Below are 27,142 nucleotides of genomic sequence, written 5' to 3'. Positions count from 1 at the left end.
TGCGGTGCTGAGGATTTGAACCCAGTGCCTCACACATGCCAGGCCAGCACTCTGCCACTGAGCCACAACCCCGGCTCCTGAGCTTGGTTTTCCATCAGATGAAACAGTACCTTCGGCAGAGGGGAGTCTCTTCTTGCCTCAGCTGGGCCTCACCGTGTCTCCCGGGGGACATTTGGCAATGTCTAGAGATACTAGCTGTCACAGCTGGGATGTGGGGGCTGTTTCTGGCATCGGGGGGTGGACCCCAGGATCAACCATCCCGCAGTACACAAGAATCAATCCACAAGCCCTGCCACCAGGAATCTCCAGCCCAGGGTGTCCGCAGCACTGAGACCGGGAAACCTTGGTCTCCAGGAAACCTTGGTCCCCGCAAACCTCGTCTCTCTAGACAGTGTCCCTTGGGGGCCAGTTCCAATTACTAGAAAGCTTCTCAAAGTGCCCACTGACCATCATCCTTCTCCTCCCCGGGTTCCTCCCCGGCTCTGTGAACGGGGTGCCCACTCAGCAGAAGGGACTGGAGAAAGGAAGTGCATCTAGGCGTGGCCGGGCGGTCCTAGACCCAGGTCCCTCCCTCCGTCACACCATCACCCACAGGCGGTCAGAGGGTCACTCCCGGCTTTGCCACACACAGACACTTCAGAAGGGCTTTATGGGACCCGGGGAAGAAGTGGGGGAAGGTCAGCAAGGCTTGGCTTGGCTTTGTGGTGACACGCAGAGCAAGTTATTCTCATCACTTCTCTAACTTGGTGCCTAACACTAAGAGGCTGTATCTGGTCTGGGCGTGTCGCATGGCCCTCAGGCTAGAACGGTGCAGGCACCCAGGCTGGCACCAAGTTCACCTGCTGCTGTCCATCTCCACCCTCCGCCCCCTGGTCCCCATCACGTGATGCTGGACACAAAGGCAGAGCCACCCCGATCCCAGTGTCACACCCACAAGAGCAAGGGATCCGCCCCAGTCACACGTGCAGGACACAGGCTGCCCAAGGCGCCCTCCTGAGAGGGCCCTGGTCCAGGAAGGGAGCATCTGCAGCAGCACCTGGAGATGGGAACTCAGGTACACGGGTCCTCAGAGCTCCAGGCCACCACAGCTGCAGCCTGACGCAGGGAGCAGCCCCCAGGCTCACAAACTCGTGACTGCCTCAGGCACCCGGGTGACTCATGCAGGTGACCACCAAGGAGACAATGAGCACCAATGGCTACCACGGGCTCCACACCCAGGGCCCAGGAGCAACTCAGGTGGCACAAGGCCACCACAGGGGGACAGGCCAGAGAGGCAATGGGCACACAGGGGCAGATCAGAGGGTCAGCCACACAGATAAGGACTGCACTGTGCAAACCTCAAGGCCAAGGGCAGCTGTCTTGGGACTGGGGGTGGGGGGGATGGTAAAGCGCCTGCTAGCCCCCAGGAGCCTGTGTTAGCTCCCCAGCACGGCAATGACAAGGGCAGCTAGTCTCTGTCCTCTAGTGGAGTGGACACTGGTGGAGCCCAGAGCAGGAGCAGACTCAGACCTTCCATGGGGCAGGCAACCTTCGCCCAGCCCCAGCTCCTGCGCCCTGGACCCGGGGGTTCTCTCAGCCAGGGTTCCTCCACTCCCCGTCCCAGGGCCACCCCAGGGCCGCCCCAGGGCCCCGTGAGCTCTCACCCCAGGGATCTTCCGCTCCTCCCCTGACGCTGTCAGCTTCTAACCGGCCTCTGGTCTCTCTCCATCTTTTTTTTTTTTTTAAGTTGTAGATGGACACAATGTTTTTATTTTATTTATTTATTTTTATGCGGTGCTGAGGATCGAACCCAGGGCTTCACACGTGCCAGGCGAGCGCTCTGCCACTGAGCCCCAGCCCCTCTCCATCTTGTCTACCATCCTGGCAACCCTCTGAGAGACCTTTGTAAAAACACCAACTAGAGAACGCTGGGCCCTGTCCTGGTCCTACTGTTTTTTGCATTGGAAATTAAATGCAAACTCCCACCCAGGGCTTACAGGCTCACCCACAGCCTGTCCCCTCTCTTGGGGCCAGCTGTCCCCTCAGGGGGTTCCATAGCACAGACTTCTGGGTGGCTGGCAACAAGAGATGTGCCCGCCTGTTGTGCCTCCCGGCCATGGTCCCTCAGTGGAGTCTGCTACCGGTGTGTGCCACCCATAAACACAGGGACCTTGCTGCCTTCCTCATGCTACATCCCAGTGGCTAATAGACATCCCCCCCCCGCCCCAGGGAGTTCAGCCAATGTGGCCAGCTGGATGGACAGACAGATGAGGACCCCTGTCCAGTCACCCGCACACCTCCTGCCTCCCAGCGCAGTCTGTGCAGGATGCTTGGGCCCTGAGACCAAGGCATGCCCGGTGGGGGACATGCAGTCACCAGGCACAGCCAGGAGTGGCCCAAAGCCTCCCTGTCCCTATCTAGCCCGGGTGTGGGCTGGAATGGAAGGAGTAAGGGCCTCGGGATTGGCCGGGTCCCTGGCTGGCAGCTGGGCCTCCCCACAGCAGGTCTCTACAGAGCGGCCTCAGGTCGGGGCCCGCTGCAGAGCTGCTTCAAGGCCCAGGGTGGCATTGGAGGGGCCTGATGGTTGTGTACAAACTGCAGGCAAGAGAGCCCCTCCCTGTGTGTGGCTCTACAGCCCCCCAGTACAAGCAGCAGCTCCAAAGCCACCAGACAGAGGTCAGCGCCATTCTGTCCACTTTCAGGAAAGAGTAGCCCCCATGTTCCCAGCAAGTACTCCCCAGCGGCTCTCCCTGCCTGCCTGCCCCTTCCCAGGTCCACACACCTTCCTCCTGGTGGGGTGTTCTAAGGGGAAGTCACAGAGCCACATGCTGATCTTCCGTCCAGCCCACTGGTCTGTGACAGTCCTCCAGGGACGTGGAACGGTCAACAGCAGTGGTAGTGGGCCGGAGTCCAGCTCTGTGCTCAAGTCTGGCTGTCCAGGGTCTGGGTGTGTCTAGTCCTCACCCCAAACCCTGGGCCCATAACACTCCCCAAGGCCAATCAGACCCTTGCACTTGTCCCAGCCCACAGCCTTCGGGGACCAGATGAAGGAGGAGGGCTGGGGCGTAGCTCGGTGGTACAGTGCTTCCCCGGCATCTGGAAGGCCCTGGGTTTGGGAGCTTTGTACAGTCTCAGGGCTGCTGCTGGCCACCAAGCGTTCTGTGTGGATCAGAAAGTGGTGCTCCCACTTTGGGGGAGTCAGCCTTACACGCACGGCCAGAGCCTCCCCAGGCACAGCCCCGCTCACACGCGGCTCCTCCAAAGGCCCCATGAGGCAGGGAGGCCTATATCCCAGTGGCTCTCTTTCTGCTGGCCCTGTCACGCCTTCATGACCTTTGCTCTCACTTGCTGGCCCTCCAGCCCCCGCAGGCCATGTGACCTCTGACAGCCTGCTTCGGTCTGGCTGCAAGGACCTGGTCAGGTACCTCCCCTCTCTGACCCTTACTGAGGTCTCTGGATGGACATTACAAGGAGCGGGAGAGGACCCAGGTCCCTCCCCAACCCAAGGCTTTGCATGGCCTCAGCATTCCCTCCTGGCCTCCCTGCAGGAGCATACCCTACCCACGCCAGGCTAGGGTCCTCTGCCACCTCCTAGCCAGTCTGCCCCTCCTGATCCACTCAGCTTTAGCCCCAGGTGTCCCTGACCCCAGGACACTCCAGGTGTCCTCTTCCTAGCCTGGTGGGCTCCCCTGGCTAGTCTTGGAGCTTCCTGACACTTTTACCAATGAAGGAGTACTACTGGGGTGGCCTACTGCACATCCGACCTGCCACTTTGTCATATTGACTCTGGCAGCTGAGCCCTCTGAGCGCTGGTTGGCTTGGGAATAACCCGCCAAGCTCTCAATGCTGCATCGAGATCCACGAGGCCGTGTGCTGCCACGTGGAACACCAGCACCGCTCCAAGATCGCTCACTGTCTTCACCCCAAGCTCTGGAGGCCAAGGACTGGCACCACCAAATCTCCAACCACAAAGGCAGGGCTCGGGGAGGATGGCGGTCAGGGGAAGGAGATGGAGACTTCACAAGAGGACCCTCAAGCACAGTTCAAGAGGGATCCCACATGCATGCAGAAATGCCTGCATCTGGCAGAGAGGGTTGACACATGCTTATGGTCAAAAAGGAAGATAGCATCAGGCATGGTGGCACATGCCTATAATCCCAGCAACTCAGGAGGCTGAGGCAGAAGGAACACAAGTTCAAGACCAGCATTGACATCTTAGTGAGATCCTTTCTCAAAATAAAACATAAAGGGGCTAGGGATGTAGTTCAATGGTAAAGTTCCCGAGTTCAATCCACAGTTAAAAAAAAAAAAAAAAAAAAAAGACAGCACAGAGACATGCAGGAGGCACACGGCATCTTGAATATACACACACAGCATGGGCATAAGCACCCTGCACAAGTGTGGCTCTGGAAACCCAGTTATTACATGTTGAAAAGTGATTACAAATAAGGATAAAAACATCAGCAATGAGACTGGGGTATGGCTCAGTGGTAGAGTTCTTGTCTAGCATGCACAAGGTTCTGGGTTTGATTCTCAGCATGTCCCTGCCCCCGGGAGGGGGGCGGGAAAGTACTAGCAATGAATAAAAAAAAAAAAAAAAATTAACCATTTCTGCTTACAATAGCATCCACAAAGAAAAAAAACAAAAACACCTAGGAAGAAATTTAACCAAGGAGGTGAAGGACATGAACACTCAAAAGTACAAAATGTCCAGTGGCTTGGGAGGCCAAGACAAAAGGATGACAAGTTCAAGGCCAGCCTCAACAACTTAGCAAGATTCTGCCTCAAAATAAAAAATAAAGGGGCTGGGGTCATGGCTCAGCAGTAGAGCGCTCGCCTACAAGTGAGGGCCCTGGATTCTATCATCAGCACCACATAAAAATAAATAAATGAAGGTATTGTGTCCAACTACAACTAAAAAATAAAAAATAAAAAGGGGTGCAGATGTAGCTCAGTGATAAAGAGCCCTTGAGTTAAATCACCGGTACCCACCCCCAAACAAAGTACAAAATTTTGCTGAAAGAAATTAGAGAAGACACACATAAATTGAGAGACATTTCCATGTTCATGGGTTGTCTGAAGACTTAATGCTGTTGAGATGACAATATCACCCAAAGCAATCTACAGATGCAATGTGATCCTTATCAAAAATTCCAACAGCCTTCTTAGAACTGCAGTAGCCAATCCTAAAACACAGGGCATTGCAAGAGGCCACAAACAGCCAAAGGAATCTTAGACAAGAACAAAGCTGAAGGACTCATGCTTCCTGATATTAGCTCAGTGGTACAGAACTTGCCTAGTGTGGATGGGGCCCTCAGCTGCCCCAGAACTGCCCCCTACAAACACACACAAATCTACTGCAATGATCAAAACAGTGTGGTACTGACATAAGGATAGCATACAGACTAATGGAGCAAAACTCAAAGTTCAAAAATAAACCCTTGTATATAAGGCCAAATAATTTTTTTTTATTTTTAATATTTATGTTTTAGTTCTCGGCGGACACAACATCTTTGTTGGTATGTGGTGCTGAGGATCGAACCCCGGCCGCACGCATGCCAGGCGAGCGCGCTACCACTTGAGCCACATCCCCAGCCCAGCCACATCCCCAGCCCAAATAATTTTCAACAAGGGTGCCAAGAGCATTCAGTGGAGAAAAGACTGTCTTTTCTTCCACAAATGGTCCTGGGACAACTGGATATTCACATGCAAAAGAATGAACCTGGATCCCACCTCCTACTACTGCAAAAATAGGCTGAAAATGGCTGAAAAACTTATATAAAAGCTAAAACCATAAAACTGTTAGAAGACATCACAAGTATAAATCCTCATAATCCTGGATTTGGCAACAAGATTCTTAGATAGATAGGACACCAAAAGCCTGAGCAACAAAAGAAAGAGTACATACACTGAACATCATCAAAGTTAAAAACTTTGTATATCAATGGATATTTTCAAGAAAGTGAGGAGACAGCCCAGGTTCTCAAGAAAAAAAAAAAAAAAAAGACCCTGCAGATCGTGTAGCTGATAAAGTTATAGTCTGTAGAATATATAAAGAACCGTTAAAGCTCAGCAATAAAAAAACAACAATCCAATTTAAAAATGGGCCAAGGGGGTTGGCTAGCATGCATCACGGTTCAATCTCCAGTACCTCAGCACCACCAAAAAAAAAAGGACTTGAGTAGATATTTCTCCAAAGAAAAAATCACCAACAAGCACATAAAAAGATACTTCACATCATTAATCATTATGGAAATGCAAGTAAAAACCACAATGAAATGCCACTTCACACCCACCAGGATGGCTTATGATGGAAAAAAAAAAGGAAAATAACAAGTGTTGGTGAGGATGTGGAGAAGAACACTGCCCCTATGGAAAATAATTTGTTGGTTACTCCAAAAGTTAAATATAGGGCTGGGGGTGTAGCTCAGCAGCCGTATGCCCACGTGGTTAGTATGCAGCAAAGAACTGAAAACAGGTGTTCAACCGAACATTTGTGCACACATGTTCACAACATCACTATTTACAACGGCCATAGGTGGAAAGGATCCAAATGTCCATCAACTGATAAATGGATAAACTTTGGCCTCATACAGCAGAATAATGTTCAGCCCTTAAAAATCAATGAATACTGACCCAGGCTGCAATGAGGAGGAGCCTCAAAAACATCACTCTCAGTAAAAAGAGGCCAGATTGGAAAGGTTGCATATTGTATGAGTCTATTTATATGAAATAACAAAGTACCCAGAATAGATAAACCCAGAGAGCCAGAGAGCAGACGGGTGGTCGTCCAGGGTTGAAGGGACAGAAGGGAACAGGGAATGGCAGCTTACAGGATGGAGATCCACTTTGGCATCATGAAAATATTTGGGGACTAGAGGTGATGGCTGCAAAACAATATGTATGCACCGAATGCCACTAACCTATACTTTAAAATGGTTCATTTTATGTTATCTAAATTCTACCTCAACTTAAAAAATAAATAAATAAAGAGAAAAGACTGATTTCTCCATTAGCCTGGACAGACAGCACAGAGACCTTCCATTCCCAGGCCTGAGGTGAAAGCCGTCGTGGCTAGAATTCTGTTTTCCTGTTTTCCCCAGCACTTGGGTGGCCAGGTGGAGGCACAGTGAGAGTCCTCTACCACCACCAAGCCACAGAGCTGGGACTCCAGGTAGCAGAAGTTAGGGTGAACAATGAACAGACACAGGAGGGACACAGAGAGGGAGGTGCTGCAATGAGAGGGCCCCTGAGAGACTCTGAGACCAGGATGGAGCTGCTTGGAGGGAACCGCGTCCCTTACCTAGCACAGTTTGCAACTCTCCTCTGTGACAATTCCACTCTGTGCAGTATCACAACCGTGGACATGAATGGTTACCAGCACCTGGTATTTGTTCAAGTCCTTGAGCCAGAGGAGCATAAGCCAGATGCCGCCTCCTTCCTGCACGCTGTCAGGGCGTGTGCATCTGCCTGCTGCAGGTCAGAGGACACCTCCCGAAGTCTGGAAACCTGCATGTCACTGAGCTATGTGACATCTCCTCCGGCTGCCTCTGACTTAGTGCTGAGAATGTGGATCATGGTGTGACCTGCCCCGTCTACCATAGGAGAACAAAATAAGATGATGAATGTACAATGGCCCCTAAGGCAGGGAACACTGCCCAGAGGTCAGCCCCTACAGCAATGACCATCCCCATCCATAACTCCACAAACCAATTGGTGGACTTTGTCTTACCCTTACCCTGAATTTTAGGAGTTAGATGCTTCTAGTACACTCCATCAGGGAACATCATATGATGGCCCACGTTTATTCCCAACAACAAATCCCGCCATTCTTTTAAAATAGGACCTGGCAACACTAGCAGGGCACGATGCACACCTATAATCCCAGCTACTCAGGAGGCTGAGGCAGGAGGATAACAAGTTTGAAGCCAACCTCCACAATTTGGTGAGATTCTGTCTCAAAATAAAGTTACAAAAAGGGCTGGGGATATAGGTCAGTGGTATGGCATCCCTGGGTTTAGTCCCCAGAACCGGGTGGGGGTAAAAAATCAATCTGGCAAGTAGCAAGGTACTATGAGGAGATGGCCACAGAGAAGACGTTGTCCAGAGGTGGCAGGGTTGACACCAAGCATACCAAATCTCAGCCCAGATCTTAGGCTATTTGTGGCCATACCTGATGCCCACATGGCTCCAAACAAATCTGGGCTGCAGTTCCGAGGCTCACTTCAAACATTCTGGCAATTAGGATGAGGCTTATGTCAAATTGCTCCCTTCGAGACACCTCTTTTGAACAAAAATAGGGAGGTCTGCTTTCCCCTCTAGAAATCGGCCAAACATTCTTCCCACCTCCCCCAGAAGTTCAGAAACCCACACAGGGAGAAGTCCTGGTCTTAAATTGATGAATCATTCTTCCCAAACACTTCATGACACTGCCCCCGTGGGGAGGACCCTTCCCCTAGCATTCAGCTTCTGGGGTCCTGGTCACCCAGACTTCAGTGTTGACATCTGACCACGGCAGGGCCTCCTCCCCTCCCGCACACTCCACTGGCAACAACACAGCCAGCCCACTGGGCCCGGCCACAAGCCTGCTCCACATCCCCAGGTACCCAGACACAGCTCTGCCACAAGGAGTGGACATACCGACAATCCCATAGTCCATCTCACTCCTCAGGAAGATGCACACAAAGAAAGAGCCCCCAGCCAGGAGGGCAGACAGAGCCCAGAGCGAAAGACAGACCACAGGGTCGGAGGGGCCATGCCAGGCGAGTCTCCAGCAGTTCACCTTCCAGGCATTTCCAGAATCTGATCATCTCCCCACACCCTACAGGAGCCCTGTCTTCTCCCACCTGGATGGTGGCCCTTGCCTATGACTGGCTCACTGCCCCCAACTGCTGGCTACCAGGTTGGACCCTGTCAAAACTCCTGCCCTCCTTTGTTCAGAACCCCAGTGTGGCTTCCACTCTCAGAGAAGCCCACTTCCCGGCTATACCTACGGGTACCCCCGATGGCCTCCTCCTCTCCCAACCCTATTCTCTGCACTCAGAGCACTCACTCACCCCTCTGTGACAAGACTCGCCAGCCTGAGATGGGACTCCATCTGCAAGTGTGATTTCCCTACAAGAAACTCTTTAAGAGACGAGAGACCTGTCTGGCTAACCCCAGAGCTCTCCTGGCCAACTTCAAGCCCCTCGTAGAATTCACACCGACAAATATTTACTGAAAAATAAATGAAATTTTTTTGTCACCAAAGTCACCTGCACTGCCTTCAAGCTCTTTCAAGCCAATTTAACAGACGATGTTTCCTAAAACCCTTCAAATGCAATAGGACAAGCAGCTGAAAGAGGAGCAGAGAGCTATGGTTGAAGGATGTTGGGTGCTTTAACAGAATCATTCTTCGCAGAGATTCAAATGCTCCAATCAAATCAGCAACCAGGTGAGAGGCCAAGTCGTGGAGATATGGCTGAAGCAGCGGTGGAGGGCATGGGGTCTGGTCTCATCTTCCAGATGGAAGGCACAGGCACAAGGAGAGACAACAGCCCATGACCCAAGGAGTGTGTCGGAAAGTAAGACCTCTGAAAGGAGAGGACAGGTTCCCTACACGCGTGCAAGGCACCACATCCCCACCAAACAGAGTGCACAAGACAGTCAGGTGGCGACTGGCTTCCAGCTGCCTCCTACCAGGTCCTGCCCCCAAATCCATCCCTGTTAAGTAAAAGCCTGAATTCCCAGGCCGTGCTGCATGGAGGTCAGCGAAGACCAGCTGGCTGATGAGGTACCCAGTGCCAGGAGCACCAGCCAAGGTCAAGGTGAGACTGGAGGAAGAATCTTGCAACCATTTGGGAAAGAGGTAACTCAGGTATGACACTCATGTCCCAGGGGCTGAAAAGAGGGTCTCCTTCCCCATCTGCTCCCACCCCCACACTGCCTCTTCCAGGGAATGCAGGATGAACCACCCCAGGGATGGCACCCATGCCCAGCCCAGCTGGGCTGTCCCCCCTTCTCTGCCCTCAAGGGGTGCTATGGGGCTTGGCGTCCCTGCAGCCGTGAATTAGAAGCAAGATGGGGCCCTAGAAAGAAGCTGCCCCCAGTCGAATCCTCAGCTCCAGATGCTGCCACTGTGAGGTGGGAGACCCTCTCTCCAACTCTCCCCAAAGCAAGGTTCACTGAAGGAACATAATGTGACCTAAGGTAGGACAAACGGAGGCTTTTGACTTCAACAGTTACTGTATTTATTTTTACAGTCACTGTGTATGGCTAGTTACACTAATGTTCTATTTCAGGCAATGATACGAAGTTTCCTTTTAAAAGAAATATTCACCAGAGCAAGGAGACCCAGGGAACTAAATGTGATGTGAGATCCTGGAACAGGAAAAGGACATCCAGGAGGGAAACCTGGTTAAGTTGATCTGAATAAAGCCTGCCGTTCAGTCAACAGCGGTGTGCCAAGGCTCTCTCCTTGGTTTCGAGGCTGGCGCCGTGGTTACCATGTCAGATGTTAACTTTAGGGGAAGTGGAACGGAGGGCACAAGTAAGGAAACTGTCGTTTTTAAGCCCTTCTGCAAGTCTAAAGTTCCTGCAGAACACAAAGTGTAAAAACATGCAAACTTTTAAAAAGTGAGTTGAAATGTGAACTGTGAAGTAAACAATAGGCAGGTGGTCTGCAGGGCCAGGAAGAGGTCTGGCCGTCCAAGAACACCTGGAGGTTGAGAAGCCGGAAGGGCTGCCCCACGCCTTCACTTTACATACAAGCCGTGATGCCGAGGGAGGCCCACGGATCTGCCAGGGCTGTGGGAGCTACAGTGCCCTGCCTTGCCCACCAGGCCCAACTCCAACCTTCCCCCCACGGCAGCTCTGGCCCCAAGCCAACCAAGGATCCAGACCCACAACGGGGCTTTCCCTGCTCAGGGTTCACTTGGGAAAGGGACCCTTGATTAGAGGAATGAGAAAATATGTCCCATGGCTGACCCCCTTTCAGAACTCAGGGCCACCCCAAATAGGTGGCAGCTGATCAACTGCCTTTACTGAATCAAATTGCAAAACTCAGATAAGGAACAGGAGATAAGATCCCCCCCAAAATCTTCCTTCAAGCGTCTATCTCCTCTGCCTCTGCCTCTGGACCAATGCAGCAAAAACACCAACCCCTCAGGCCAGCTCCCAGTCCCTCTCCCCGGCTTGCCCTTTACTCCTGGGTTTTCCCCTGGCCTGAAAGTCCAGCTCAGAACTAGCCTTGCCTTCCCAGAGGGTCGCTCTGGGCACATGACAAAGCCCTCTTGCCTACCCCAATCTGGGCACTGAGTATAGACAGCAACAGGGAGCTGACAGGTACCCAGCTGGTCCTGGGTGGGGACAGGGGAGAAGGAAGGGACCCCGCCACTTTCAGGGACATTCAGAGCCAGCTTCCCAGCATATTGAGATCTGAGTACTACAGGCTCTCAGCCACTGTGCTGTGTCCACGAATCCCTCTGAGGTGGATGGCAATTGGTGGCTGTTTGTAGTGGCCCTGTTTTGGGCAGAGCCACACCTGGTCTCCCCTGTTCTGATAGCCTGGGGCATCTCAGGAGGGCCACCCAGGAGGCTCAAAAGATTTCAGTGAGCCATAGAGCCCCACACCCCCCTGAGGGATATCCCTATGACAGGCCTGGAGATAGGATGCAGGCCCAGGGCTGACAAATGTAACCAGGCCAGGTCACATCCTGACCACCCAGCTCCCCACATGTTCAGGAGCCAGGCTGGACCAGAGGCCTTAGCTCACTTTTAAAAGCCACTGACCAATCACAGTGGAGAATAAGCAGGAGGGGACCACCTACGCCATACCCCCTGCTCTCCCTCCAGCCTGCTCCTGGGCATTGAAGACTGGAACCAACCCCAGAGGGCACACAGCCCTATCCAGCCCCAGGCCAGCCCCCACCCCCACCAGGCCCTAACACATCCCACAGGCAAAGTCAGATTCAAGAGAACCTGTTGGAGCAGTTTAGGCAGGAGGATCACCTCTTCCTCCTCCTCTTTTTACTTCTGGGTGGGAAGGGACCTCATCTTTGAAAACTAGGCACACGGCCAGGTCGTGGAAATGGGCAAGGGCCAAGAGAGCGAGTTTCAGTATCTGGGCTCACCTCCTTCCCAGCTCCCCGTTTTCCTTAGAGAGCATAAGGTCATGTCAAAACTGGGGTGTCCCTGCCTAGGACAGAGAGGAGGGAAATGGGGAACCGCGAAGGCCAGAGAGGAGGCGGCAAAGCCACAACCCCCACCCCCCACACACAGAGACACCGTTCTGTCACCGCACTCCCGCCCAGGCCCGCAGGCCGGCCGGGACTAGGAGCTGCGCGGAGACCGGGGAGGGGTCCTGCCCGCCAGGACAAGGTCCGAGGGAGCTCCCGTGCCCCGGCGGAGGGTGGGGGCCCTGGCCGCCACCTCGCCAGAGTCCCCTCGGCCGCCCCAGCCCTGCCAGCTCCGGAGCCCGCCACTCGCTCCTCTCCGGGGACCCGCGCCCGGCTGCGCGCCTGCCTCTCCCGGCCCGGCCGCCCCGAGCCCGCGCGGGGAAAGTTCCTGCAACTTCGCAGGGGGAGGCGGCGGGGGCGCCGGGCCTGGGCCTCCCTCCGGTGCCCGGCCTTCACGGCCGCCGCGGCCCCGCTGTCAGCCGGCCCGGCCCGGGCCCGGAGCCCCAACTTCCCGGCGCCGCGAGCCCACCTCCCGGCCCGCGGGCCTCGCTTTGTGCGCGGCGGCCGGGGGCGCCCGGCGCGGGCCCAGCGCCCAGCGCCCCCGCCCTGGGCACAAAAGGGCGCGCGGCCCGGCCCGGCCAGACCCGGGCGCCCGGAATGCGGCGGCGGCCGGTCCCCGAGCCGGGCCTGGGGCGCGCAGCCGGAGGCGCGGGGCTTGGCCGGGCGGGAGCCGGGCCCGGCCAGGCGGGGGCCACGGCGCGCTCACCTGCCGTGGAACCAGTCCTTGCAGGCGTCGCACTCGATCATGAAGCGGGTAACGTCGTAGGGGAGCCGGCAGACGCAGTACACGGGCACCGTCGCCATGTTGCCGCGCCGCGCCGCCGCTCGCCCCGCCGCTGCGCTGCCCGGGTCGGGCCGGGCCGGGCCGGGGGCCGGGCCGCGCGGGGGCGGCGGGGGCGGCGGGGCGCAGGCGGCGCCGCGGCCGGGAGGGGACGGGGACGGGGGCGCACGACAGCCCCCGCGCGCGCTCCCGGCCGGGCGCGTCCACACAATGCCGGCGCGCTGGCTGGAGGGGCCGCGCCGGGAGCCGCCCGCCGGCCCGCGGGGCGCAGGGCGCGAGTGTGCGCGGGGCCGGGCCGCGCGCGGGACACAAAAGGGAATGGACGCGCGGGGGCGGCGGGCGGGGAGCCGCGGCCCCACCGAAGGGACCCCCGGCCGCCGAGCGGCCTCTACGTCAGCGCCCCGGGTGGCGCCGCCTCCGCCCGCCGGCCTGGGCCCCGCTCCCGCCGCCGGGAAGGCGGGCCGGGGGAGAAGGTGGGCCCGAGGGTCCCGGGGGAGAAGGTGCGCTGCGGGGACCCCTTGGGAGAAAGGGGAAATTCCGAGGGAAGAAGATGGGCTGGGGGGACCCTGGAGGGAGAAGGTGGACCCGGGGCGCCGAGGAAAGGCAGGCTGGGGAGCCTTCCCTGTCCCTGGGTACAGGAGGAGAGCCCGCAGGATGTCCTTCCTCGTCCAGAAAGCCAAGAAGCAACTCCTTCGCCCTAACTTTTTTCTGACCCCAGAGTGAGGCGGAGAGGGGACTGTTCCTCTCTTTTCTTGGGCCTTGCTGCCTCTCTCCCATCCCGAGTTCCGAGAGAGTTTCTGGCTCGGCCACAGCTTCCCCTTCCCCTCCTCCCTGGCGGGGGGCTGCTCCACTCCCTCCCTCGAGCCCATGGACTTCCCTCATGCTCAGCCCCCCGGACGAGGGGGACAAGAATCAGGGGACCTGAGAGCGCGCTGGCATGGGTCAGCTCTGTAACGAGACAGCTTACCTGACGTTTGTGCTGCCGAGAAACCTCGGTTCGAGCCCCCAGACTTAGGGTCTGGGAGGACAGCCTAGCCACCGCATCTGTGCAGCAGAAATGGGGAGGCAGAGCCCCAGGGCTAGGTTGTGGCTGTCGCCCCTGCAGCCTGAGCCCCGAACTGGGTCTCTGGCCTCACCTGCTGTGATCAGGGGCTTTGGTGTGTGGGGGAGAGAAAAGGTGTCCTCTGGGGGACGGAGGCCCTTGACCCCTCCCTAGCTGTAGCATCCTTTGGGCACCCCTGCTGGGTAAGAAATCTGCCTGCCTGGCTCACCGTCTTCTTTCCCTTTCCCCCTGTGGCACAATTTACATAAAATGGGGAAATGCTGATGGCTGCAAGTGAATCCCAAGTCCTCAGGCCTCCCCGTCCCTCACAGCACCTGGAGGAGGCACAGTCCAGCACGATTGCCCAGCAGCACCTGCCTATGGGCTTTGCATCCCAGGGAGCTCCATGAAGGTCCTCCCTCCCACTGAGTCACAGTCTGCCCTCAGAGTCCACCACCCTCTCCAAACAGGTGGCCCCTTAACCTGTGAAAGGGCCTTAGCTCCAGGGCAAGCATGAGGAAGGTGAAGGGTGGGAAAAAGAACCTGGGAATAAGGGTAGGGGCACCCCCACACACGCACAGCCGAAACCTCTGAGCTGCCCAGGATGAACATAACCCTCCCTGCCTCCTGCCTCAATTCCAATGTCACCTTTGGTTTCCTTCCTCATGGGTGGTTTTTTTACTTACTTCGGCTCTGGTAAAGGAATAACTATTAAGCCATTGTCCAGCATTAGCACCTTGGTGTGAATTCCTGCAGAAAAGGGGGGTCTGAAAGGAGGCCCAGAGGAAGCCCTGCTGGGGAGGGTGCTGCCCAATTACCTAAAGGACACACTTCCTTTCCTGTGACAGCAGTGCCAAAGCAGTAGTAGAGCACAGTGGCCAAAACCCTGAGTTGTCTAGTCACCAAAGCTAGAAACTTCTGGAGGCCCTTGTGTGCAAGGAACAGCAACTGTGGGCAGTCTTCCCTTTTGAACTCTTCCATTTTCTTGTTCACAGATGATGATTATAGTCACCAACACTTACCAAATGCCTCCTAGACACCACGCTCCGGTTCTTCACCAGGGTTACTAGTCTTAAGCCATACTGCCTGGGTCATGGTGTCAGTGCCATTTTACAGAAGTGAAAACTGAGGCCCAAAGCAATTAAATGCCTAGCCCAAAGAGGAGCTGCCTGGTAAGAGGTAGGAGGAAGTAAGCAAGCAAAGCACCCACACTTCCCCAATGCTGACCCTGTGGCCCCTGAGCCTCTCAAGCTTCAGCCTGCCTCCTTCCAGAATGTGCCTGGAAAAGCCCTCCCTCTGCAAGTTTCTCAGGCACTGATCACTGAGATGCTGTCCATCCTCCCTTCCCACAGGATGGTCCCCTCTCTGCAGCTGACCACGACCAACACACCTGCTCTATGCATGTCCACCTGACACTTTTCTGGTACTCAAAAATTTTCCAGGCCAGCTGCCATCTGCAGCACCAAACAGGCCTTCTCTGATACCTTCCCTGTTTTCTCCTTTCTCTCCATCTCCTGCAAATGCACCTTTCCTCCCTTCTCCCAACACCCCCCTATTTAGATATTTGTTGAGCACCTATTGTAGACATTGAAGGCTCAGCAGAGTCTCAGCTTTGTTAGAATCCTCCCTAGAGTGAAGGGAGCCAGTGGGTGTGTGTATACATTTGTAAATGCAGGGAACAGATGGGGAAAAGGAAGGAGTTGAGGGGTGCACAGAGATGCCTCTGAGAAGGGGATCTGGGAGAGGGGGTAAAGGGAGGGAATTGAGCTTCCCATACTGAAGGGGGTGGGAGGAGGACCCCCAAGCAGGGGGGATCAATAGTCCCCAAAATTCAGGGGGCATCCTGACCCTCAAAAGAATGGGTTAACGTTCATGTCTGTGGTAAGGGGAGGAAAACGCCTCTGTCTCGGTCAATGGCACAGGGCTGCAATTGGAGTGCCAGGGAAGGCCCCAAAACTTGGTAGCCCCATCTGCTTGTGCTATCTGGACCCCAGTGCCTGCCCACCAGGCCCTCCCCATGCCCTTGGGCTCAGGGGCAGTTCAGCATCCACGAATCTGTTGCAGGGGTAGGGAGCATGGGCTCACTAGCTGTGTGGCCCCCCACGCTGTCCCTGCACCCTGGCACTCCAGTGGCAGCACAGTTGCGGCCTACATGCCAGGCTGCACACCAGCACAGCTGTTTGAAGCAGACCCATTTTTTTCCCCTTTCAACTCAGAGGTAAGCGTCACCCATTCCAGTGCCTGTTTTTCTCAGGCATGCACCCTCTTGCCCCTTTGCATGACTGAGTGCTAGTGCAGGTTTCTTTTAAATTGTGGTTAAAGATGCACAATTTAAAATTGACCTTTCTGGGGGTGGGTACCAGGGATTGAGCTCAGGGACACTTGACCACTGAGCCACATCCCCAGCCCTATTTTGTATTTTATTTAGAGACAGGGTCTCCCTGAGTTGCTTAGCGCCTCACCATGGCTGAGGCTGACTTTGAATTTGCTATCCTCCTGCCTCAGCTTCCCAAGCCATGGGATTACAGGAACGCGCCATCACACTCAGCTAAAATTTACTGTTTTAACTTTTTTTTTTTCAATGATGGGGATTGAACCCAGGGTTCCATGCATGCTAGGTGCATGCTGTACCATTGAGCTACAACCTGGCCCATATGAACCATTTTAAATGTGCAGTTTTGTATTAAACACATTCACACTGTGGCAGCCACCAACAACCATCTCCAGAACCTTTTTCATCTTCCCTGAGACTTTGTCTTTCTTACAATAACTCCCTACTGTCCACTCCCCCTGTCCCTGGCAACCATCATTCTATATTCTCACTCTATGAATTTTACTACTCTAGGGGCCTCATACAAGGGGAATCACACGGTATTTGTTTTTTCACAACTGCTTCTGTCACTTAGTAAAATATACTCAAGTTGCATCCATGCTGTAACACATATCAGGATTTCCCTCCTTAAGATTCAATAACATTCCATTACATGTGTGTTTGTGTGTGAATGTGTGTACTGTGTGTGTACATTGTGCAGGTGTATATTTTTATTGCATGAATATATATATATATATATATATATATATATATATATATGTACACTATACACACACACACATACACATACACATACCACATTTTAAACATCCATTTGTCTATCGGTAGACACTTGGGGTTGCTTCCACCCTTTGCTATTGTGAATAACACTGCAATGAACATTGATATGTCAATGTCTATTCACTTCTTTGGGGTATATTTTTAGAACTGGAATTGCTGGATTATGTGGTGATTTTTTTGAGGCACTAACCAGACCATTTTCCACAGTGGCTGCAGTGCATTCCCACCAACAATTCATGAGTTCTAATTTCTCCACATCCATGCCAACACTCATAGATTTGGTTTTCTCTTAGTTTTGTTGTTTTCGTTTGGTAATAGCCACCCTAATTGGTCTGAGTTAGTATCTTATTGTAGTTTAAATTTACATTTCCATAATAATTAATGATGTTGACAACTTTTCCTGTGCTTTTTGGCCATCTACAGATTCTTTGGAGAAACATCGATTCAAATCCTTAGCCCATACTTGAATTGGGTTGTTTGCTGGGTGTTAAGTTGTAGGGATCCTTTATTTATTGTGGATATTAACCTCTTAGATGTATGATTTGCAAATGTTTTCTCCTGTTTTGTTAGCTGCTTTTTACTCTGTTAATAATGTCCTTTTATGCACAAAAGTTTTTAATTTTAATAAAGTCCAAATTTTCTATTTTTTTATTTGTTACTTGAATGTTTGGTTTCATATCCAAGAAATTGTCACCAACTCCAATATCAGGAAGATTTTTCCTTATATTTTCTTCTAAGATTTTTCTGGTTTTGGCTCTTGTGTTTAGATCTTTGATACACTTTGAGTTAATTTTTTATATGGCATAAGGTAATGCTCCAAATTCATTGTTTTGAATACAGATATCTGCAACCATTTGTTAAAAAGATTGCCCTTTCCTCACTGAATGGTCCTGATCCCCTTGTTGAAAATTATTTGATCCCCTTTTGAGATTTCTGGTACATGTGGGGGTTTATTTCTGGCCTCTCACTTATGTTTCATCTGCCAGTATAGGTGCTTTTATGCCAGTACCACATGGTTTTGATTACTGTAGCTTTGTAGTAAGCTTTGAAATCAGGAAGTGCGAGTTCTCCAACTTTGTCTTCTTTTCCAAAATTATTTTGGCTAGTTGGGGTCTCCTGAGGCTACATATGAATTTTAGGTTGGATTTTTTTTCTTAAAAAAATGTATTTCTGAGGGTTGGTTTGTGGCTCAGTGGTAGAGTGCTTGCCTAGCATGTGTGAGGCCCTGAATTCGATCCTCAGCACCACATAAAAATAAAATAAAGATATTATGTCCACCTACAACTAAAAAAAAAAATTATATTTCTGAGGGCTGGTTTGTGGCTCAGTGATAGAGTGTTTGCCTAGAATGTGTGAGGCCCTGGGTTTAATTCTCAACACCACATGTAAATAAAATAAAGGTCCATTGACAACTAAAAAAATATTTTTTAAAAAATGTATTTCTAAAAACCAGATCATTGGGATTTTGATAGGGATCACTGTGAATCTGTAGAGTGATTTTAAGAGACTGACTTCTAAACAATATTAAGTCTTCTAAACCATAAACACAAGCTGTCTATCCATTTATTCACATCTTCTTTAATTACTTTCATCAATGTTTGATCATTTTCAGTGGATAAGTCTTTTGCTTCTTTGATTAAGTTTATTCCTCAGTATTTTTTATGCTTATAAATGAAATTATTTTCTTAATTTTCTTTTTAGATTGTTCATTGCTAGTGTATGGGGAGGGGACTGATTTTCATATGTTGATTTGTATCCTGCTCTTTGTTGAATATAAGTTAAGGTTTTCTTTTGTTTTGTTTTGTTTTTTTGATACCAGGGATTGAACTCAGCGGCAGTGAGCCACATCCCCAACCCTTTTTGTATTTTATTTAGGGACAGGGACTCACTGAGATGCTAAGCGCCTTGATTTTGCTGAAGTTGGCTTTGAACTGGTGATCTTTGAATTTGTAATCCTCCTTCCTCAGCCTCCAGGGCCACTGGGATTACAGGCATGCGCTACCAAGACTGGTGTGTTATTAGTTCTAAATGGTGTGTGTATACATGTGTAAGATCTTTAGAGCCATCCTGACATCCCATTTGGGTAATTAACCCTGTCCTCCAAGGTCACTCCTTGTGAAGGCTTCCCTGATGCCTTCTTTCCCCCCAACTGGTGTATGCTCCTCACTTACGCTGATTTTCTCCTCCATAGAACCTTCTACTGCTGGGCGGGCACAGGCCTGTAATCCCAGCGACCTGGGAAGGTGAGGCAGAAGGATCACAAGTTCTAGGCCAGCCTCAGCAACTTAGCTCTAAGCAACTTAGCAAAACCTTATCTCAAAATAAAAAATAAAAAGATCTGGGGATGTGGCTCAGTGGTTAAATCCCCCTGGGTTCAATCCCAGTATCAAAAAACAAAACAAATGGGTCTACTACCATTGCTGTTGTGGTTGTCCTTGAATTTCTTCTTCTTCCTCCTGCACAGGGCATTGAACGCAGGGCCTCCTGTATGCTAGGCAAAAGCTCTACCACTACACTGTATCCCCTGCCTTATTTATTTATTCGTTTATTTATCTTGAGACAGGGTGTCACTAAATTGCTGGGGCTGGCCGAATAGCTGGGATTACAGGTGTGTGCCATAGCACCCGACTTGGATTCATTTTTTCCTGTGTGTTTTCACATGACTGTCCTTTCCCCACTCAGGTAAAGTTCTACAGCCCTGGGAGGACACTGTCCCCTTGGGAGTAAGCACAGCACTGCCCCCTGCAGACCCTCCCGAGTGACCAGCTGGTGGTAAAGGCCCAAAGGACATCTGTCTTCATGGGGAGACCCTAAGTCATTCTTTCCAGATGCAGGGTCTGGGGTGCTTGTGTAGGGCCGACTGGGGTCACTTGGTTAAGACCTTCAGTCTGAATCCCCTTGTCAGCTAGCGAGGCAGGGCTGGCTACAGTTCCGGCTACCTAGGCGGGCGTACTGTCCATGGAACCCTTTGCATTCTGGTTGGCTTGGGCCACTTCCAGTTTGGGAGGCCAGAGGGGGGAAAAATGGGTGCATGCACTGGCTGAGTCCCAACCCTGCTGAGGGTCAGGGAGGACGGTGGCCCTACTATGGTCTCAGACACCTCCACTTTCCAGGACAGTGGCACATTCAGTGTTCCAGAGTCCTGGGCTGCATAAAAAAGGACCACAGACCTAGACAGCAGACATTTAGTGTCTCCAGTTTTGGAGGCTAGAAGTCTGAGCTCCAGGTGTCTAGGCCACACTCACACAGGTGCTAGGGAAGGGTCTGTTCCAGCCACTGTCCATCTTCTGGTAGTTGCTTGGCCTATGGTAGTCACTCCAGCTTTCCCAGAGGATTCTCCCTGTGTATGCCTCTCCTCTGTCCATATTTTCCCTTTTTATAAATTCACCAGTTGTCCTGGATTAGGGCCCAACCTACTCCAACATAACCTTGTCCTAATTCAACTAATTATATCTGCAAAGAACCTATTTCCAAGTAAGGTCACATTCTGAGTGACTGGGGGTCAGAACTTAACCATATGAATTTGGGAGAGGGCTGGGGATGTGGCTCAAGTTGGTAGTGAGCTCGCCTAGCATGCGTGAAGCCCGGGTTCGATCCTCAGCACCACATACAAACAAAGATGTTGTGTCCACCGAAAAACTAAAAAAAAAAAAATAAATAAATGTTAAAAAAATTCTCTCTCTCTCTCTCTCTTAAAAAAAAAAAAATGAATTTGGGAGGGACATGTATCTACCCTAGCACAGGGTGAGGCATCTTATTGAAAAACCTCTTCCTGTCCCCACCTGTAGGCCATTGAGTCACCTTAGCCTAAGCCCTGCTAGCGGGGCACACAGGGCCTGGGTAGGAGGCCCGAGCACCCCACCATGGTTCCCCAGGGCACAGAGCAATAAGTGAACAGCTCCCAGCACCACAATGTGAAGGATGCAGGCAGGGTTGGCAGGCCAGCAAGCAACCGGCTCCTGACAAAAAGTCTCTGCTAGGTCCACTCCGTCAAGTAGCAAATAATTTTTCCGCCCAAGATATGATGTGTGGGGATGGGAGTGGGACAATAACAAATTAGTGCCTTCTTGGAAGAAGTGAGGCTAGACTAAATCAATGGAAGAGAGAGCCTCCAGATCCCCCTAAGGATGCCCTCCATCAGGGAAGGACTGGCCCCCTCCTGTTTGTTCCTGTAGGGCAGCTGGAGGTGGGATGCAGAGAGAGTCCCCAAGGCTGAGCCAGCACTCCTGTTGTCTCTGCAAGTGGTGATATGGATTAAGTTATAGACCGTGAATTATTTCTTAAAATGCTTGCCTTTGGCCTGACCGAGGGATCATAAAAGCCTGGGTTCGATCCTCAGCACCATATACAAATAAAGATGTTGTGTCCGCCGAAAACTAAAAAAAAAAAAAAAAAATTAAAAAATTCTCTCTCTCTTAAAAAAAAAAAACCAAAACATTCAATATATGAAATACTCTCTGCCATGCTGGGGATCAAACCTAGGGAAAGTGCTCATGCATACTATGTAAGTGCTCTACCACTGAACTACGTCTCCAACCCACCTGAAATATTTTTAATTGTACATACCGTAGGGTACGCCCCCCCCATTCAAATGTAAATGCCACAAAGGCAGGGTCCTTATGCCTTCTGCTCCTTGGGGCCCAGGGCAGGACCTGACACAGATGCTTCTTAAGAATTTGTTGAGGCTGGTCATGGTGGCACACACCTGTAATCCCAGCAACTCTGGAGGCTGAGGCAGGAGGATTAAAAGTTCAAGGCCAGCCTCAGCAACTTGGTGAGACTCCCCATCTCAAAATCTAAAAAGGAGTTGGGGATGCAGCTCAGTGGGTGGAGCACCTCTGGGTTCAAAGCCTTGTAACACACCCACACCCACACCCACACACACCCCCCCACACACACACATATGTGAGCATGTACATGTTCAAAGAACTTGTTGGATGACAAATAAGTGGAATGTCCTGCTGGGCTACCAGATAAAGACAGGGAATCCACTGTGGTATAGCAATCATCAAATGATGCTAGGTGAGAAAAATGTTAGAAAACATATATGGGCAGTTTGAAATGTTTTCTATATAAGAAAAAAAAAATCCATAAGGGAAACCCACTCTTCACAGTAATGGAAGAGTTGCTGGTGGCTTTTCTTTTCCTTTTTATTTATCTGTATTTTAAGCATAGTTCTTACAAAAAATGTGTGGTGGGGATCAATAAAAGCTACTTTTTTTAAAGGAAGAAAATAAACACTAAGCCAGGAGCAGTGTGTGTGACCTGCCTGCCCCAAGAAGCCATACATCCAGGACAACACCAACCTCACAATCAGTCTTGAGCCCTGGCCAGGTTCACCTGCCGCTGCAGTCCCTCAGCCCAACTCGGCATTGACCTTTGTTTGGGTCTCCCCCTGCGATTCCAGTGGTGTGGGAGGAACCGCCAGCCTGGTGTCCTCAACCTCCCTGTTCCAGCCCCTTAATGCTCGGAGCCTCCAGCACCCTTTCCCTTTTTCTTTCCTGTTCAAACCTGCAACTCAAGGACTTCAGAAACAGGAAGAGAGACCCTCCTTGCAGTCAACTTCCAGGGTCTACAGCACTTGCCACTCTCCAAGTGGCATGAAAACCTGCAGGGGGAAGGTTATCAAGGAAAGGATGCACATCTTTGAGATGATGGCATTCCTGCTCCTGGGAATTGTGCAGAAACCCATCCTGTCCCCTCTCCAAGTCAGAGGGCTGTTCAGGTCAGTTTGCTGTTCTCAGGTGGGATGGACCTAAGCTTACAGAGAACCCAGTAGTGGGGGAGTTTGTGGTTGTCACTGGAAGTGGGGGCAACACTGCTGGCACTCGGTGGTTGGAGGCCATCAAACTGAAAAGTCTTCCTCCAAAAATCGGCCCTTCTACCAGGCGTTTGGGATCCAGAGTGTTTCAAACTTGCTCCTCAAAGGCCTCCCGGGAGTGGGGGTAAGATGGAGTGAGTGTTCCTTGTTCCAACAGCCCTGAGAAGGAGCTTTGTGGTGTGACACCCTCAGGCAGCGGGCACACACAGAGAGGGAGTGAAACTCAAAACTCAGCCACTGAGAACCCAGTGGGATCAAAATGATAGATGACAATCGGGGTGAGGAAGAGGATCGGAGTGAGGCTTCAGTTCCTCCCAAATCTCAAGCCCAGTCCCGTGCAACACAGAATTAAATTCCTCTGGGTCTGCATACGGGCAGGCCCTGGACACCTCCCAGGGACTCAGGGACGACGGGGCCCTAGGTCCATGCGGCCACCCAGGGCGGGTTCCGGCGACATCGAGGGCCTGGACAGTCCCAGGTGGACTCGGAGCCCTCCCTGGGAGAGGGCCGACTCGGGACCGAAGCGCTCGGCCAGGGTCCCCCGGGAAACCGGACCATCAGGGGCCGCCTCCGGCACCGAAGGCACCCGGCTCTACGGAAGCCCTCAGGCCGCCGCGGGCCGCAAGGCCCCAGCAACTGGGCACCGCCCGGGGCTGCGCGCGCACCCGGCCTGCTGGGCGGCGAGGGAGGACGCCAACAACGCCCCGCCCCGCCCCGCCCCGCGCGCCCGCCGCGCAAACCCCGCCCCCGAGTCCCCGCCCCTCGGGCTGGCCAAGGGCCTCCTCCCCGCCCCCGCCAGGTGCGCGGCCCTTCCGCAGAGAGAGCGCACCACGCCAGGTCCTTGCCAGGCTGCAGGTCAAAACGTGGCACGAAAAGCAGGCCACACATTGTAAAAACGTAATTTTATCAAGATCAAATTTATTTCTACCACGGGACTTAAAAATGTTTCCTATTTCTAAGCCTGCTTTATCAGACGATATCTTTTTTGGTTGCATGAAACAACTGCAGAACCCCAAAGCTGCGCAGTCAGCATAATTTTCCCACTGACCATATATTCAGATTTCCCTAAAGCTAGAACTGTGGAATCAACTTGGAAAGGGCACAATATTTCTACGTTTTGGTTGTCTGATGGAACTCTTCAAAAGCTATCTGAATTTGAATTAACCTCTGTAAAATGTATGCTTTTACAAGTGAATTTAAAAGCCACACCATACTTTATACTAAAAGAATAAAGATTTTTATTAAGCATTGTAAGTTGCATTCAATAGCCTCCGGATACGCCACACCACAATCCATCGACAGTCAATCAGACCCAACAGCAGTTCATTCTTCACAATCCATGAGTTAGGGCAGAACTCCCTTCAACTTACAGTAAGATCCTACTTAGCTCTTGCGGGCAGGGGTTGGGGAATTACACCTCATTTCTGATCACTAATGTGATGAAGAGCATCAGAAGTATATGAAAACGATAAGAAGTGATTCTGATTTCAAAGTACATTGTTTGGAAACATTAACAAAAACATCAAAATGATAGAAGTATACCTGCTTCTACTAAATTCTTGATGGGAAAGTTTTCAAGAACAAGCAATTTGTTTCCTGCTACAGAAGGGGGGGTGGTTTTTTTAAAGATCAAAGGGTTTTTTTTTCTTCACAGAATTTCATATTTTGCTAATATGAAGGCATAAAACAGCAACAAAGAACAATAATGCATACAGCAGTGAATACACCAGGGTAATGTTGATATTCGAAAACGGCTAGATAATTTTTGGGGGATTTTAGAATAAATGCAACAGAGGTCAATAATCACAAAATTTTAAGGTTAGAGCAAGATCAGTCAATGACTAAACAGAGTTAACATCTTTTATAGGACTATTACTGATTATTAGCATTTTTGTTTTGCAAATGGGCACATACTGGTAAGAATGGAAGAAAGGACAATAACATGCATAATATTAACTACACACTTTAAAAATTATGAACCATGCAGAAGTTTAGCTCAAGTAGTATACTAATGGTCTACGTCCGATTCAAAACCACATAGTTCATTGATCACAGATGCATGGTATTAGTCACGAAGTTTCAGAACACATTGTGTTGATTTTGAAAGGTCATTTGCATCTCTATGATTTCAACTTTATCTCCATTTAACTTGCTTGTAAAGTATGTATGATGTACTGTATATTTAAAATCAGCAGAACGGCAATATTACTCTATAATTTTTTAGTTTCGATAGTTGCACTTTTTTTTTTTTAACACAAAAGAACCACATCAACGGTGATGAAATTTAAGTAAGAAAGAAAAACTGTGGTTGTGTCTTATTTCTTTCATAATCATAAAAATCAAAGCCTTAAACAAAGCTTCATTGTGAAACAGTAATGCAAAATCAAATATAATGGCATACATATGGTGCCAAATGCTAAAAATTATATTTTAAGCTATATATAAAGACTGCCAAAATTTGTTTTCTTTATAGTTCAAGAAATACAACTATAGGCTTTTGTCATAACCAGTTTAAACTTTGTGTGTACTTCATTTTAAATGCGGGAGTCAAATGCTCTTCATTTTCTTTCTCTCTTTTTTGTTTTATTGTAGCATTTTGACTACAACTGGTTAAAACTAAAAATGTGTTGTTTAAATCTCTGATATCAAAGAGGGATCTGAATTTCCAAAGTCCTCATTTTTTCTCTTACGGAAAGGACAAAATGTACATAACTGCAGGCTCTCTTTCTCTCCAGATATTCCTAAATCCTTACCCTTCCAGCATCCTTCACCCTCTATAAAAAATAAGTTTACTCTTCTTTATTTAAGACAGCTGCCTCCAGAGCAGCCTCCCTGCGGCAGGCGCTGTCTGTACTTAGTGCATTTAAATGAGGATTTGTATTGCACGTTTTAGAGTCATTGTTCAAGGCACTTTCGGAGTGGCTGGGGGCCCTGGTGTCACCCGCGCTCCCGTTCATCTGGGGCACTGGCTTCTCCTCGGCCATCACTCCGTTTTCAGCCAGGGACCCGTCTGAAGACACGGCAGAGGACTTGGATTCCCCGGATTTCGACTTCAGCTCTTTGGCCACTTCTTCCGCTGAAGCAGCATAAGGAGGTCTGCCCTGTTTAAAGGAAAAGACAAATGGTGAGGCAGCCTGGGTAAGCGGTGGGACAGCGGGCCGGGTTCTGGCCTAGCGGCTCTGACTACAGACTCCGAGCACACAGAGACTCCTGACTCTGACTTCACCCTGAGTGGCCTTCAGGTGGTGCAGCTTCTCCTATATCAGTTCGTCCCTCCTTGGCCCCTTTCCTTGACATTTCTGCAATTAATATCCTGAAAAAGAGGGAGATTCCCATTTCAGGAGCTCTAACTAATCCTTTATATAGCACCCAACCTTTTTTTGTTGTTGTTTAAATAGTTTTAGTTGTAAATGAACACAGTGCCTTTATTTTATTTATTTATGTGGTGCTAAGGACTGAACCTAGGGCTGCACACGCACTAGGCAAGCACTCCACCACTAAGCCCAGCACCCAATCTTTTAAGGTAACGAATATTCCTCATGAGTCTCCTCTGAAATGGAGGCTGTGCCCATGCCCTCCAAAATGAACAACTGGATGGGCACCCCCCTACCGCCCCCACCCTAATCACCAGGATAGGGTGGTGCCCTCCAGCACCTTCCTGTCATCCTATCCTCAAACCCAGGGGGGCTTTACACTAGTGCAGACTAAGTCCACTGGCTCCACCTAGAAGAGGGAGCATGTCCAGTGACCCTTGTCAAAACACGGAGTCCCCCCTTTCTCCCACAACAACACTTCTTACTTTAGATCCTGACACTTGTGTTCAGAAATACCCACACTAGTCAATGCTATTCTCACAAATCAATGCTATTGTTATTTCCTTGGAACTCGAAAACAAATAATTTGTTTTGTTTTTATGATGCTGGGGATTGGACCAAGGATCTTGTGCACGACAGGCAAGTCTCTAACACTGAATTACATTCCCAGCCTGAGACGAACACTTAACAACAACTGATTTCCCCACATGTGGAAACACGCACTCTACAACTGGTTTCTCTTTCTTTGCCACCACGAGGCAGCTTCTTCTGCCATCACTAAATGTGCCGTCCGAGCAAGCAAGCAGCGCGGCTTCCTCCACCTCTTGGTACCTCCTCTATGAACTGACCCACAGGGATAAAGCTCTCCAGGGAAGGAG

The 27,142-nt window shown here is 51.0% G+C and overlaps 2 protein-coding genes across 2 annotated transcripts in view; both read right to left on the bottom strand.

Annotated features, from left to right (window-relative positions):
- Positions 1-13,043, bottom strand: part of Phf2 (PHD finger protein 2) — a 99,786-nt gene extending 86,743 nt beyond the window's left edge. Inside the window, exon 1 of the mRNA XM_026406930.2 lies at positions 12,901-13,043. Within this exon, the coding sequence (XP_026262715.1) occupies positions 12,901-12,998 (98 nt within the window). The 5' untranslated portion in view covers positions 12,999-13,043. The remainder of the gene's footprint in view (positions 1-12,900) is intronic.
- A 12,118-nt stretch (positions 13,044-25,161) lies between these two features.
- The window catches only part of Fam120a (family with sequence similarity 120 member A), a 100,721-nt gene continuing 98,740 nt past the window's right edge, over positions 25,162-27,142 (bottom strand). The window contains exon 18 of the mRNA XM_026406929.2: positions 25,162-26,051. Coding sequence (XP_026262714.1) covers positions 25,740-26,051 — 312 coding nt within the window. The 3' untranslated portion in view covers positions 25,162-25,739. The remainder of the gene's footprint in view (positions 26,052-27,142) is intronic.

The sequence above is a fragment of the Urocitellus parryii genome, chromosome 13, assembly GCF_045843805.1.
Source record: "Urocitellus parryii isolate mUroPar1 chromosome 13, mUroPar1.hap1, whole genome shotgun sequence".
NCBI classification, from domain to species: Eukaryota; Metazoa; Chordata; class Mammalia; order Rodentia; family Sciuridae; genus Urocitellus; species Urocitellus parryii.
Note: the sequence above shows the minus strand (reverse complement) of the source record. Positions and strands in the feature narration are given on the sequence as shown.